The sequence below is a fragment of the Penicillium mononematosum genome (assembly GCF_028829835.1).
Source record: "Penicillium mononematosum strain IBT 11891 chromosome Unknown utg000005l:1.0-9366267.0:1.0-9372171.0, whole genome shotgun sequence".
NCBI lineage: Eukaryota > Fungi > Ascomycota > Eurotiomycetes > Eurotiales > Aspergillaceae > Penicillium > Penicillium mononematosum.
Window position 1 is genome coordinate 6,154,924 of NW_026643275.1, and position 14,450 is coordinate 6,169,373.

At 49.9% G+C, this 14,450-nt stretch overlaps 6 protein-coding genes across 6 annotated transcripts; 1 reads left to right on the forward strand and 5 right to left on the reverse strand.

The window, feature by feature from the left end:
- Window positions 1-312: 312 nt before the first annotated feature.
- Window positions 313-3,785, reverse strand: N7519_010517 (NRPS-like enzyme; the record flags this gene model as incomplete). Its single annotated transcript, XM_057297290.1, has 4 exons — window positions 313-717; window positions 783-2,954; window positions 3,010-3,056; window positions 3,086-3,785. The coding sequence occupies 4 exons, from the start codon at window positions 3,783-3,785 to the stop codon at window positions 313-315; spliced, it is 3,324 nt and encodes a 1,107-aa protein (XP_057145172.1).
- A 531-nt stretch (window positions 3,786-4,316) lies between these two features.
- N7519_010518 (uncharacterized protein) lies at window positions 4,317-5,719 on the reverse strand (the record flags this gene model as incomplete). The annotated part of the gene is made up of 5 exons (XM_057297291.1): window positions 4,317-5,007; window positions 5,058-5,226; window positions 5,292-5,335; window positions 5,394-5,568; window positions 5,608-5,719. 5 exons carry the CDS (start codon window positions 5,717-5,719, stop codon window positions 4,317-4,319), a joined length of 1,191 nt encoding a protein of 396 aa, XP_057145173.1.
- A 1,190-nt stretch (window positions 5,720-6,909) lies between these two features.
- N7519_010519 (uncharacterized protein) lies at window positions 6,910-8,012 on the reverse strand (the record flags this gene model as incomplete). The annotated part of the gene is made up of 3 exons (XM_057297292.1): window positions 6,910-7,306; window positions 7,363-7,718; window positions 7,770-8,012. The coding sequence occupies 3 exons, from the start codon at window positions 8,010-8,012 to the stop codon at window positions 6,910-6,912; spliced, it is 996 nt and encodes a 331-aa protein (XP_057145174.1).
- Window positions 8,013-8,751: 739 nt separating this feature from the next.
- N7519_010520 (uncharacterized protein) lies at window positions 8,752-9,672 on the reverse strand (the record flags this gene model as incomplete). The annotated part of the gene is made up of 2 exons (XM_057297293.1): window positions 8,752-8,963; window positions 9,024-9,672. The coding sequence occupies 2 exons, from the start codon at window positions 9,670-9,672 to the stop codon at window positions 8,752-8,754; spliced, it is 861 nt and encodes a 286-aa protein (XP_057145175.1).
- Window positions 9,673-10,355: 683 nt separating this feature from the next.
- N7519_010521 (uncharacterized protein) lies at window positions 10,356-12,038 on the forward strand (the record flags this gene model as incomplete). Its single annotated transcript, XM_057297294.1, has 4 exons — window positions 10,356-10,622; window positions 10,681-10,894; window positions 10,946-11,337; window positions 11,391-12,038. The coding sequence occupies 4 exons, from the start codon at window positions 10,356-10,358 to the stop codon at window positions 12,036-12,038; spliced, it is 1,521 nt and encodes a 506-aa protein (XP_057145176.1).
- A 939-nt stretch (window positions 12,039-12,977) lies between these two features.
- N7519_010522 (uncharacterized protein) lies at window positions 12,978-14,443 on the reverse strand (the record flags this gene model as incomplete). Its single annotated transcript, XM_057297295.1, has 2 exons — window positions 12,978-13,948; window positions 14,002-14,443. The coding sequence occupies 2 exons, from the start codon at window positions 14,441-14,443 to the stop codon at window positions 12,978-12,980; spliced, it is 1,413 nt and encodes a 470-aa protein (XP_057145177.1).
- Window positions 14,444-14,450: the final 7 nt, after the last annotated feature.

The following is a 14,450-nucleotide window of genomic DNA, read 5'->3' on the forward strand; positions in this document are numbered from 1 at the left end:
GTTAGGAATATATCGGCCAAGGGCCGGTTGTCTGAAATAAGAGATCGTTTGCAGCATATGCCCCTGGATTCCCACCAAACCTATCAATGCAGTCTCAGTTCGTGCGTAGATACTCGAGTTCAGAAGACACTCAATGTAGATCGGAGCTTCGTGTCGCTTCAGTATGCCGATTGACTAGTAGGGCTTGGTTGCTGATATTATTAATGATTGGGGCTCGATACATATTAGTGGCCAAATGAACATGTTTTACTCCAATTCAATTCCAAAATAGAGTACGATAAAGCGAAGAGTATGTTCCCGCGCCCTAAGCTTCTAATGAAGCAGCTTGATGCTCTTCCAGTAATTCACGTATGCCCGAATAGAATCATCTCCCACTTGATCCATGTGGGCCATGGTTCGACTAACATTGCGCGAGGCACCTGTGTCGAGGATAACAGAGCCGCATGACATTTTAAGAAAGTCATTTCTCAAAAAGTGGATTAGATCCGCCGAAGGGTTCTGCGGCCCGGGTGCAGACTGAACATGGTCTAGCCATTGGTCCAATGGGACAATGGACGAACTGGGTATCTGCAATTCTTCGGACAACAAGGTAACTGTATGTTCCCAACTTTGTCGTGTCGGATTCTCGAGATGGTATACCAGCTTTAGCGGTTCTCCGTGGAAGAGAATCTCACTGAGGGCCTGAGCAGCGGAATCTACTGGCAGCCAGGATAATGTCTGCACAGGCATTTTAGTCAGGAAACGTACACGCATATATAGGGTAATCAATTATTTGGACTTACTCCACGTAGATCAGGAAACTTGCCCATATTCTGAGATGACGTGCATACCGCGACAAAATGTTCGTTTGAGTTCCAGTAACCACTGCTGGCTCCAGCAATCTGCCCGACTCGTACCACTCCAACCTCAATCTCAGGATAGTTACTTGCCGCATGCTGAATGATCTTCTCACATACGAACTTTGCCTTGGCATAGCCCAGGTTCAGGGTAGAAGACGGGTCACCAGGAATGACTTCGGGAACCTGCTTTTGTCCACAGAGCAGTGAATAGTTGCCGACAGTGGAGATAGAGGATATGAACAGCAATCTTGGCTTGCTGATCTTACAAAGGGAGTTTGCTTCACGTGCAAAATTCAACAGGTTCTGCAGAGACTTGAAAGAGGTATCATAGGACCGCAGTCCCATCTTAAAGTTCATTGGCCACGCAATGTGCACAATATGCGTCACCTCCATCGCCAGCATCTCGTAGTCGTCCTTCTTCAGTCCAAGCCATTGGGCCGCTGTATCCGTCTGATATACCTCGACTTTAGCCCAGGCATCATCATTGACCGAGATATTTCGAGAATGTAAGGCATTTTTCTGAACTTGCAATGCATCCCCTTTGCCAGACCTGTTGAGACAGATGACCCTACCGATAGACTTATCGTTGAGAAGCTGCACCAAGAAGAAAGACCCTAAGCTTCCTGTGGCGCCTGTAAGCACCACAACGGACTTTTTGCCTCGTCGGGCTGACATGGCTGTGAAGGATTGAGATATGATGAAATGAAACAGATACACGGCACAGAGTAATAAGAACTTGGGAAGCCGTTGTATCAAGAGTGAACCGCTGAGGAGGGAGAGAGTAGAATGAGGAATAATCGAGTGGTCTTTTCTATTGGTGTATTTGTCCACCAATTGTTTGAATAGCTTAGACTCCGTGGCTACTCCATTAGTAGCAACGTCACCGGACAGAAGCGCATCTGCGATGCTATTAATGGATGGGTGCCGGTAGACGAAGTCGTCAGTGATATTGGCAACCAGCAGAACATGGCATGCACTGGGACCAAATGCAGAGTGTGTCGCCTGCACCGCGCCTTTTAATAGCCTGCGAAGCTTCGTTGCCTGTAGGCTGTCCATACCTCGGGCAAAGAAGTCGTCCTCGTCGTTGGCTTGCCATCCCGTGCTCTCTGCCACGAGGGCCCTGATGCTGGAATGCGATGAGGACAGGTCTAGCGCTGGTGCTACGGCAACCTCAACAGTGCGGTATACGTCAGTTATCTCTTGTGCGTATTTCTTCGCGACTGCTTTGCGCAAGATGGTTCCCTTGTCTGATCTCGGAAGATCTCCAGGAGGCACAATTAATACGGTGGCCAGCGATGTGATTTTGGCATGAGCATCCATCTGCAAGCTAGCTTCCTTGATTACAGGCCAAAGAGTGGCCTTGAACTGGAGAATCTCGTCCGAACTCAGCGCATCAACGGTCTCGATAATGACACCTATTTCGAATTGACCTTCCCCGAATGCGGTTGCGTCCTTTACCCCATCCTGCTGTCGCAGCAGAGACTCCAAGATGGTAGGCTTCACTTTCTCACCGGTTGCGAGACAAATCAGGTCGTCCGTCCGACCAGCCACGGTGAATTCTAACTGTGAAATGTCACTCCCCGCGCTGTACTCGGTTGTGGTAACGATGAGGTCTTGCAGCTCAAAGCACTCAATCCAGCCAAATGGCACCATACTTAGCTTATAAGTGAAGACATTTTGATCGGATTGATTTAGTTCCGATTCGACACGATCCAGTCTGACTTGAAGCGGTCCGAGGGTGTCACGCCGCAATCTCAGTCGTCGCCAATTGTTTTCCTTTCCAGGAACAAAGAACGGTGTCATCGGACCAGTCTCGGTAGCGCCGTACTGACCAATCAGTCTGACGCCGGTGTTCTGAAGTCTTTGTCCGACAGATTCCTTCGGCATGCCGCCGCCGAACCCGACGAAGTCTAGTCTTGCAAGAGCTTCGTGTCCCTTATTATGTGGAAGACCTTCAATTTCTTCCAAAACAGATGGAACAGTCAACAATGCCCTCGCATCAGACTGTTGCAGGAGCGTAATGACTGATGCTCCGTTGGGTACCGTTGATGGTGGAGGGATGCACACAGTCTTTCCGGCACCCAACGAGAGACAGATCGCCACGAAGCCAAAGCCCTGTTGAAGGATTAGTACCAGATTACATTTTCAGTTGCAGTGATTGAATACTAACGTGGAATAGTGGCAGCGTCGAGATTGTCAGACCTTGGGCCTCACTGTCTGAGGCAAAAGTGTGACATGTCGCATACCCAGGAAATATTTATGTGAGCAGGGAATTGGCTTCGGCAGCCCTGATGTCCCAGATGAATGAAGGATAACCACTTGACGGTCCTCCTCAGACGCAAAATGGGTCGCGTGCGCAGCACATACAGATTGGCGATCAACTGCAGCATCCTCTTCCCCCAGAAGTGTTTCCCACTCAGCTGCCACCCCAGTTGCCGCTGTACCATCTCCATTTTTCCCGGCTCCGTTTGTTCCCTTCAAGGGAGATATAGCTTCAAAGGCAAGAGACTGTAACGTAGGAGAGGCTATGACGAGCCTCGCACCCGTCTCCTGAAGAAGGTGACGCACAGCAGAGGAACTCAATCGTGCGGACAAAAGCACAACTGGCACACCCATTCCCATGCACGCGAGGACATAGATAACCAGGCCAACATGACTCTCCGTCAATATGGCAACTGGTGCGCATTTTGTCACATGTCCGTCTGCATCAGTTGTGGGTGTATGAAGGCCAGAATCTTCTCTTTTGAGCCTAGCCTGGCAGCGCGCTATGGCATGCTGTAACTGCCTATAACTCACTGAGACAAAATGCTGGTCTCGTGTCGCTTGTATGCAGAATGTGTGCTGCGGGTTGTGTTTGGCATGGAAATCGACTAGGTCTGGGAGTGTTCGTATGCCAGCATTGGAGTTTGCATCCAGGCTCACCTTAGGTGGGATGAAGGTAGACATAGGGCTCGGTAGGTGTCGACTCAGTAGATTATTGTGCTGATGGGTAAGTGGGATTGCCACAGGTGGTCAGACAGGACCAAGTTTCAATTGTAATTATACCTGGCCCGCATGTAAGTGTTGTTAATTAATTCCTGCTTGGCGGAATTATCCATCAATCATGGCCCCAACTTGGGTTGTTGAACTAGGCAGAGGCCGAGCGAACTCGGGTCCGCAATGTGGTTATTCTGCCAAGAGCAATCACATTGCTCAGCATCGGTGTAATTCAAAGCAGAGTAAATTCAAGTTTGTTATGACAGGCAGGCAGGATTCATCTGATTGATGCCTTGTTTGTCAGGCTTCACGTGTTTTGCTACCTAACTACATGTAGGTAGCTAGTATATTAGCTAGTCTCTCACAGATAGAGAATTCAACCTTCTTCTCTCTCCTCTGGCCTCTGCCAGATCATAAATATATTCTTTGGTCTGTGTCTCACGTGCAATAGCTAGATGTATGAATAGCTATTCACTTCCACTAACATCTAGTGGATCACCTTCATTTCCCGTTGAAGACATATCGAACCCTGAGACCCGCGCTGTGCTTCAGTATGCTGCCCATGATCTCGTGGGCCACAGTTGGGTCTACTTCATTTAATGTCAGGGTGACACTCCCTTTCTGCTCATTCTCCAAAGCAGCATCGCCGGCCTGCATTTCTATACTCGTATCGACATTAACCCCTGATCCGCCCATACTACTGATGTTTTCAACCTTCCCGCCAACTTCACAGACTCCAACTGAGCCGGGAAAGCAGTGCTGATCCGCAGGACCGTTCTCCCACCACGGCAACTGGGAGCCAGACGTGTCCAAGGGTGACCCCTCAAACGGATTGCTCCAGGAAAGCCAGTCGTTAAATGGTACCGACAGCCTCTGTTGATTCTGCATATCTGTTGCGGGCCCAAACCAGGTTTGATCCAATATGGCACCAGCGCTATTTGGTATCATAGGAAGCTCATGAGTGTCTTGGAAACCGGAGACACTGGAGAATTTAACTCCGAGATCTGGATCGACCAGGATGTCTCGGCCGTCACTATATGTGCCCTCGGAGATACCGTCATTGGTGTCGTTTTCGGCAGTACCGTCTCTGCATAACACCGTTTCGTCTCCATCTGAACTCGGGGTCTGCAGTTGCGCGGGTACGTGCTCGGTGGCACTAGTATTCCGGCTCCTGCGGCCAAGAAGAAGGCTCCTTGACAGATGGTCAACTTGTGCTCTGTGTTGATGAATCGCTCTACTCACCGATTTCGTATGTCGTGAGTGGAACGGTCTGGGAAAACCGAGAGGCTAATCTGCTTCCAGTTGTTGTCGTGTGTTCTAATGGCCGCCAACAGTATCTCATCATCTTCGGGGGTCCACGAAGTATGCTTCAGGCCAGGCCTCAGCGTTTGCTGCCAGCGTTTTGCACACTCTGCCATGGTATGACGTTAGTCGGGACATTCCATCCGATGATTTTATCAAGAGTTTATAGCTCACGGTCTGCATTGCGACACTGCACCATGGTGGCCACCCGAGACCATCTGGTTTGATGTCAGCACCAACAGTCGATCCAATATGACACTGCTGGAATTGAAATACTTGAATCCCAGTTGCTGTACTGCTTGCTGCAGTCTCTCATCTTCCTCCCGCGTCCATACACCCTTTTGGATGTCGACCTGTATTTTTGACCATCGCTTGCGGCAGTCTTTGTTGGTGCGGCCGGTCAATAGCGAAGCAATATCGTTCCAATTCTGTACACTGCCGTGTCTGCGTGCTGCGTGGTGAGCTAAACGTTAGCTTGTAACATTCTTACATTGCAATGCGTCCATCATGTCCGTGGGATTGTTACATTGTGCTTGCACCGCACTCTTCAAGATTTCATCCTCCTGACTATTCCACCATCTTCTTTCCCGAGTAGACAGCATCTCTGGATATACGGCGAGCACAAAAATCTTTGATTTACCAAAGACTCGTTTTCACCGAGCCTGGTGAGAATCTGAATATATGTAAATTGCGAATGGGAATCCTGCCGTACGCTATGTTCTAGCCGAGATGAGGTAAGATATTAGGCCGTCTCAGGTGGGCGGGGGCTCGAGGCTCGACGCAGATAAGCTAGATAGCTAGCGCTGATGGCCAAATGAAGTCGTTGGGCAAACCAGGCGTCCCAGAAGCGAGAAGGAAGTCGCGAATACGAAGCAGTTGTTTGTAAATTATGACACCGAGAATTAATAGAATCTATCATTGGTCTCAATGGAATGACATAGAATATGCAGGCATTTATTCTTCAATCTAGAATAAAGGAATTGAATCTTTCGTATACACAATGTTGTGATGCAGCGTGGTAATGAACGCGCTTTGTATACGATGCTCCAGACTCCGCGGCCGAACTGGAAGGGGGGGTCTAAAATTTATTTGCCAAGGGCAATCTGCAGGAAATATTCGTACTCGTGTCCTTCCCGGGTAAGCCAATCTAATACAAAAGTACTCCGTACCACGAGCCCCGATCAACCCGCAGGTGTTCATCTTGGCCGATGCGTAGCAACTCAATGAAGCAATGAATAGCCTGACCAGATGGTATCAGGCGTTCAAACGCTTAAACTAAATGAACTGGCTGACCTCGATGGAAAAGCGTTTCGGAAGCTGCAGCTGTCGATTAGGCTCCCGTCTAGGACCAAAATAGATCGGGGTTCAGGCTTACTTGTGTTGTGAGATGTAGCCGAGCTGCATGATTCCTGCTTCTCACCTCATCCACAAGCAGACAGCGCCCCCAAGGCTAGCAATGAGAGCGGAGGCAGCGTCGCTATGCTTTACATTTCAAACAAAATCGCGCATTCATTCCACTCTTCCCCGAGGTGCTCGATGGAGATAAGGTAGCGCCTGGGGCGATATGCAGTCGGGCTAGGCTATGCAACAGTACCACGCGACTAGATTTACCTGGAGGCATCCGTAGCAGTTGATCCATGTCAAATTAATAAAGAAGAGCAGTCTAAATAGGTGATATTCATCGCCTGAACTCTTTAACCAAACTAAACTGGCTTTTCCTAATGAAAAGCGTTTCGGAGGCGGCTTTCAACTACACACCATTCTCGAAAGGAAATTGGCCCCCCTAAATAATCTACTTCAGCTGTGAGATGCAGCCCGGCTGCACAGATTCTAGCTTGGCAACGATCTCACTCCAGATGCCCTTCTGCAGCTTCAGGCCCTCCTCGTTGGAAAGCCACGTGGGCACCCAAAACTCCTTGATCTTACAGCCGGAAAGCAGCTTGCCGTGGCCCTCTTCGCCCACCACCAGCCCGTGTAGGAAGGTACGACTGCCAACCTCTGCGGTTCGGGCCATCATGGCCCGGACCGCCTCGTGCATAATTTTGGTGAAAGTCCGTGCATCGCGGCCCAGGCCGGTGGTACAAAGACCTGGAGCGACCATGGTGATGACGACGCCTGTGTGCTCGACAGGGCAGAGGGCTGCAAACTGGCGTACGGCGCACTCTTCGACGAGCTTACTGAGAGCATATCTGTGACCACATATTAATTCCAAATCCACAGTATACAGTGGAACTGTAAACCTCACCTCGAGTCCATGTTGGCCCGCTTCTGGTCGTTAAGCCCGTCAAGGATGGCGCCGTTGCAGCTCTTATCCATTTCGCTCTTGACAGTGTATCCAAGAACACTGACGATAAAAACGAGAGTGGGCTTGATGTTGAACTTCCTGGCACACTCTTTGAGTTTGGGCATCATGAGAGCGCCGAGGAACACAGTGTTAATGACATTGACGAATATGCTCGTCTCCATGCCTTCGGACTGCGACCACGCGTCGATCATGATCCCGGCATTGCAGATGAAACCGTCAACCCTGTCAAATTCCTCTGCTAATTTCTTCACGAAGTTCTGGACGGACGCGTAGGTTGACATGTCTATATGCCGTACCTTTATAGATGTGAATATTTGGATGGCCTCAAGATCTTGCAATAGACGTACCTGGACAATCCCCTTGCGGCCAGTCGTCTTCTCAATATCACTTTTGGCAGCCTCGCCCGCCTTGAGGTTCCGCACCGCCAGCACAACGCATTCGGCTGACGCCGCGACCAGGTGTCGCGCCGTCTCGAGGCCCAGGCCGCCGTTTCCACCCGTGATGACATAGGTTTTGCCGATGCATGTATTCTCGTCTACCAGAATGGGCAGCGTCCGGTACTGCTCGGCGGTCAGGCGGAGCATCACCATCTTGCGAACTGGAGCTGAGGTATGTCCTCGCTCGCTAAGGGTTTGCTGTATGAGTGTTGTTTGAGTGGCGTGGGTGGAGGTATGGGCACTGTATGCGAGCTTTGAGTGGAACAGCTAGAATGGGTCGAAACTGGGGGATGACACGACGTAAGAAGCGGAAGGGAGAAACGGAGTTTTCTCAAGGGAGGGCCACCTATTTTCTTTATATAGTCGTTCAAAGGCATGCCACTGCAAACCCGGGCCCTTCCTACGTACCCTGGCCAATCTCATATTGGCGTCTTCTTTTAGACTGGCGGATTCCCATGGCGCGAGCTTCACAGCTGATCACCCCCAATAGGCCCCATTGACTCGTGTCCAGCCAATCTGATATTGGCGTCTTGTTTTGGACTAGCGCACGGCTGATGAACACCAGGAGATAATTTTGGATACCGTGTTCACCAATCAGAAGCTGTGGTAGCTGACGTCAGGCCCACTTCTTTCCGTATGGCCAATCAAATATTGGTTTCCCTTTTGGGAAGTCCCCGCCCAGGCACCTGCCCTAACTCGGCCCCCCGCTCTGCTTTCAGCATCGCCTAATGCAATGGCGATGGCCCATGAACTTGAAATTGGAAGCATGCAAGATAGATGTCTTGCTACCTCAATTGTGGTCTTATGTTCGTTCGCAAGAATATTTTAAAAGCCTTATCTCTGTAGAAAATATAGCAAAATCCTAATCATCGCATACATCGCCAGAGCATTATCAGTAGTTACTTCTAGGCACGCGCCCCCTCCTCTTCTCCGGTATCGGTGGGATTCCCTTGACAGATGTGCCTATCTCCAGCAAGTCATTCTGCGTATCCCATTTATCGCGAGAAATAACGTCGCACATATCCTCCCCGCATTTTAAGTGTCTGCCACCCAGCTGTTCGCGCCGTTCGCTGGTCAGGTAGACGAGGCCTTCGCTTGCCAGTTCTAGTTGATAAATCTCCCCGTCAACCATCATTCCTCTGCCCTGGATCTTATCTCACTTACTCAGATTCACCGATTGCTGCATGTCTTTTGCCCCCTCGTGACCTGGCTGCAGCGAATATACCAGCAGTCCCTCATTCCTGTAATCGAGCATCAAGTCTTCAGAGAGACGCATCATAGCTAACTCAGACAGATCATGCGTTCCGGACGTAAATTGGAGCAAGGGCGATCTGGCTGAAATGACATTGACAATCGTCTTTTCGGTTCCCTTCAGCAGGAGCGGCAGCAGAGCGCGAGCGACAACGAATGCATCTTTGACACTAGCCTCACAATTTTTCCACCACACGTCGACGTTACTTGCTTCCATAGTTCCTCTCTGCAGATTAAATAGAGAGATGTGTTCTGTCGTGTTGATGAGAATGTCAACATATCCCAGTCTCGAGTGGATTTTGGTAAACTCAGTGTCGATACTAGCAGCCTCACCAAGGTTAAGATGGAAGGGAAACAGCTCCAGTTCTGTTCTTCCAGCTTCTGCAGCAGCCTGGGAAGCTCTTTCGATAGTATCTGAAGTGCATGAGCTGTCCACTATGGCAATGCGCTTAGCTCCCGCTGCAGCAAAGGCGACGGCGGCGGCCTGGCCAAGGCCTTGAGCCGCGCCCGTAATAACGATTGTCTTGCCGGCGCATAGTGCTGTGGTTGGGCTGGGACTCATCTCGCTGTTGCCTTTGCAGTTTCTTGTAAAGATCTAGATGAGACTGCGAAATGGAGTATTTGGGTCTCAAAGATCGACTACGACTTCTCTGTATGATAAGACGCCTTTCGCTTAGGACAAGAACATCATTCAAATCATTCTAATTTTCCGAGCACTTCCGGGCTTCATGGTGCTTATCCACGTCCTCATCTCGAGTCGCAGACCCGAGTTCGCACCTCCATGCCGGACCCGAGTCACCGTTACCACGCGACAACATTCACGGGGGACGGACATTCTAGACCGGTGAGGCAGACCTCTTATTTCCGACTTATCGCCCCCACAAATCACCTCGTACCACCTGCAGGTCCTTGAAACACGAATGCAGGTGGGCTCCGCCTTGCAGAAGCCTCGCAGGAACGGCAAGCCTCCACGAGGACCCAGGATCGTGATTCTATTTTCAGCTGTACAGGTGAAAAGGACTGTTAGCTTAGCTCTTCATCATTCATCCACCGACCAGCCGCAAGAGGGATCAATGCCAGCGCTGGTGGCTTAGAAGCATTAACAGACCCAAGCGGCCGCGCACGGTGCAAGGAGCTCACTATAAAAACTGGCGATCATCCTATATCGTAGGTATCTTATTCACAGTATTCCTCAAAGCTTGATTTAGTTGACACACCTTTTTGAGTTACTCTCTGACCGCAATCATGGTCCGTCTTGCGATTCTGCGGGCCTTGTCGGTGCTGCTTGCTACCATCCAAACTGTGTCGAGCACGCCTTTGTCGACTAAGTATCTGAGTCGAGCGGATACCTCTTCATATAACGACCCAGTATGGCCTTCGGCATTGAATGGTCAGATTTACGGCACATCGTGGCCGGAGTTTGCAAATAAAACGGAGCGCTGGTCGTCATACAAGGCGCCGACGTTTGACGAAGTATTCCTCCCTGAGAACGAAAACGATCTCTCATTGGGTGTAAGTCCATTTCTCCCCTTGATGTGGGTATAATGGGAACTAATAGGGCAGCGTATAGCTCGAGTTCATGTCGAGCAAGAACATGTCATGGCTGGCCAGATCGGGAGGACATGGATATTCTCCAACTCTGCAGTCAATTCAGGATGGCGTTTTGGTCAACCTAGAAAACTTCAATCATGTCAAAGTCCAGTCTGATGGCACAGTCGTCGTTGGCACGGGCGCGTATTTTAGCGACTTAATCAACGCCGTGGGTGCTGCCGGAAGAGAGCTGAGTATGTCGCTTCAATTAACACTATCTCATGCCTATGCTAATAAAAACGCAGCCGTGGGCTCATGCCCCTGCGTCGGATCAACGGGTGCTATGCTTGGCGGAGGTTTGGGTCGTCTCCAAGGCTTGCACGGACTGACCAGCGACGCTCTCCGTAAAGTCCGCTTGGCGCTGTGGAATGGAACTATCATTGAAGCATCCGAACGCCAGAATCAAGATCTGTTTTGGGGCATCCGAGGCTCTGGCCAAAACTATGGCATCGTTTTTGAGTCAACATACGAGACTTGGCCAGCGACCCACGGAGGCATCCACTATAGTGCAGACATGACTTTTGCCAAGAGCTCGATCAAGAAAGTCATGAAGATTATCAACAAGCTAACAAGTCCGGCGCTGGATGATAAACTGGCTCTTCTTACCTTTTTTTCGTTAAATGCCACGACGTCTGAGGTAAGTAAAACCACTGACCTTTTACACCCACAGTACCTTGCTGATCATTGTAGCTCACCATGGTTGTCAACGTCGTGTATTCTGGACCTAAGGAAGTGGGACAGAAGTATACCAAGCTCTTTTCGCCTTATAGCTTGAGCCTTGAAGAGCACATGCTGAAGTGGGAAGAGCTGCCTACCAAAACTGTTCTCGGCCTTATTCCTTACTCCTGCGCATCTGGCCCGCGATACGATCTATACAGTGTAAACGCGAGGACCCTCCACCCGCCAACATGGGTCGATTTTGGCAACGAGTTCGAAAAATTCATGCAGCAGCACCCCGCGGCCAACGGATCCTCCATGATGATCGAGACTTTCCCAGTCCAGGGCATCAAGGCGCTCAGGGACGATTATTCCGCCTTTCCTCACCGCAAGTACTTTGACAATGTTATCGAAGTCATTGGAGTATACATGGATGATAGCGTAGCAAAGCCAGTCGATGACTTTCTCCGCTCTTGGCGAGACAAATTCGCCGCTACCTCTGGATATGAAAAGCTCCATGTCTATCAGAACTACGCTCACGACGATGAACCGCTGTCGGCGCTTTACGGATACCAGCCGTGGCGTCATGAGCGGCTTACGAAGCTAAAGGGTGCTTATGACCCCTATGGCTTCTTTGATGGCTACCACGCCGTGCCATCTGATGTCAAGAAATGGACTTAGACCAGCAGAGACATGAAATCAATCGATCGGAATAAAGATCTTTTCAGATCCCGTGAGATCCCGTGAGAATTAGATGAGAGAATTGGCTTGTTACTGTGATAAGACAAGATATGGTACAAATTCTTTGGTTGATTGTTACTTCTACTCTGTCGATAGCTTCCTTCCTGTATGTATTCATTGACAGCTCTTTGATTCTCGGAATTAATTAAAATGGTACCCGCCCCTGTCTCGTCCCTTCTTAATCTCCTTTACAAACATTGTTAGCCGTCCCAACGCTTGATCACGATAGCTTCTCAATGACACCTTGATAGAGATGCGATACAATGGAGAACCAATGGAGAAAACACTGTATGTATTGACTGTCTCGCACGCACGGTGAGGAGGAAGAGAAGGAGAGGAGAGAGAGCTACCAAACTATGTAGGTTCTATCACATTGTGATGCCTCAGGCATCCAACATCCCCAACGATCCATCGAAGCCGAGGGTATAAAAAAAGCGAAATGCTTCCAATACTTGTGAGAATTACAACCTCAAACTTATAGGCCTGTATCCGAATGGCCGGGTCCTGGAGTTCCTTCTTTGGGGAGGTTTGCAATATCGAAATCCGTCAGAACCAGCCTCCCCGGACTAGGTATGATGAATATGTTCTTGGGATAAAGCCCATTGCGTACGGCTACAGCGCTCTTTTGAGCAATGTACTTTACGGTCTTGGAACCTGCCATTAAATCCGATTAATTCATACTCATGACTCGGCTTTCAGCCACGAAAATGTATCGAATAGAGCAAGACTAAGCACGTTTGCGGGACACATGGAGATACCAGTAGCATAATGATGCATACGAATTGTCTTTGGAGAAAGTACGAACGGAATTCGCCGATGCGCATGTCGCCCCCGATCTTGTCCAATCTCAATTGCTCACCACCGCAAGGGTGTAGCTACTCAGCCCGAATGGCCGGTGTCTGGATACCACTGGCATCCGCAAGACACTCCGAATTTGGACAACACAAGAATGATAATGTCCATCAGTAGATATAGTAAAGCTCTGACCAGGTAGAGCATTACAGCGCCGACTCGGGTGTTGGTCAATGGGTATGTTGCAACGAAGAAGACATTGAGAGGGACCAGCACAACGAGCGCAGGGACGATGAAGCAGGTATGGAATAGCAAGTCATCAATGATCGGGTGGCAAGTTATGTTGTCGAATTTGGTAGGGAAATGCGGAGAAGGTTGTTGAGGGAGATCAGTTCGAGTTATTCGAAATTTAAAAGCATACTTTGGGGCTTTCTCAGTGGACAAGTTGGGCGCAGGTCGGATGCTGTAAAGCGAAAAGGAAACAGCAAAAAAAGCAGGGATGTTCTTCTCGGTTTTACCCGCAATTTTCGAGTCATTTGCAACTGGAGTGTGGACCACGTTGCTGGCTCTCACTTCCCAGGCATCAGCACCCGAGACAACACGAGTGGGGAACGCCGTTTGACGTGTTTCTCGATCAGACAAGCTGAAAAGGGACGAGTTTCGCATATCATGGTTCTTTGGGATGCCAGCTGACAGAGACTGCGTTCTTTTCGTAGGGCTGTTGTATGGTGAGCTCTTTCGAGAGTACGCGCGACCAGCGACCTTCCATTTCCGGTATTGTTTCTTCTGTCGATGGGAAGCAACGTAATCCTGGCTTCTTTCGATCGAAGGTAGGGGACGACGTGCCGCACGAGAAGGCGGAGACAGAGAGGCCGCAGGAGGAGAAAATCGAACGCATCGCATCAGTGAACCTGGATTATTGCTAGAGTTCTTGAAGTTACCGGCATTTGTGCCTGGCTGATGATTCGCCAGGGCAGTGATGGGAGGTTTGATCCACTGTCGGCGGCCAACGGAAAGGCGTCGCAACTTTGAGGGTTTCTGGGATTCGCTTTCATCGTCTTGACAAGCAAAGCTTGCCTCTGGCGAATCTTGGAAGCAATCGAAATTGAACTCCTCCGCCTCGGGGGTAGCACTCCTCGTAGGTTCTCCATTTGATAGCGACGAAATGACTCAGTAGATTCCTCTGTGCTTCCTCGTTCGCTATTTGATGCGGGCGTGTTTTGGGGATTCAAGGGTTCAGCAAGGCCGTCAAGAGTGTGATACTTATCCACGGCGACATCCAGCTCAAGTCGAGGACAGTTTCGGCTGGAATCGAAACCACGGAATGACTCGCGAAGTTCGAGGATTCGGTGAGCTTGCTTTGGGCTCGCTTCTGCTTCTGTTTGGCTGCCTGGCTGTCGTTTGTCGGTTCCATCAAACCGGGTGAATGGCGCAAACCCAGTGAATGGCTCAAAGAGAGGTGAAAAGAAGGCATCCGTAGGTGAGTCCGTCATCGTCAGTCGAGTATCCACGGTGCCAAGGGGGTCTGATTTGAGTGATTTGGCGAATGCCATGACTGCA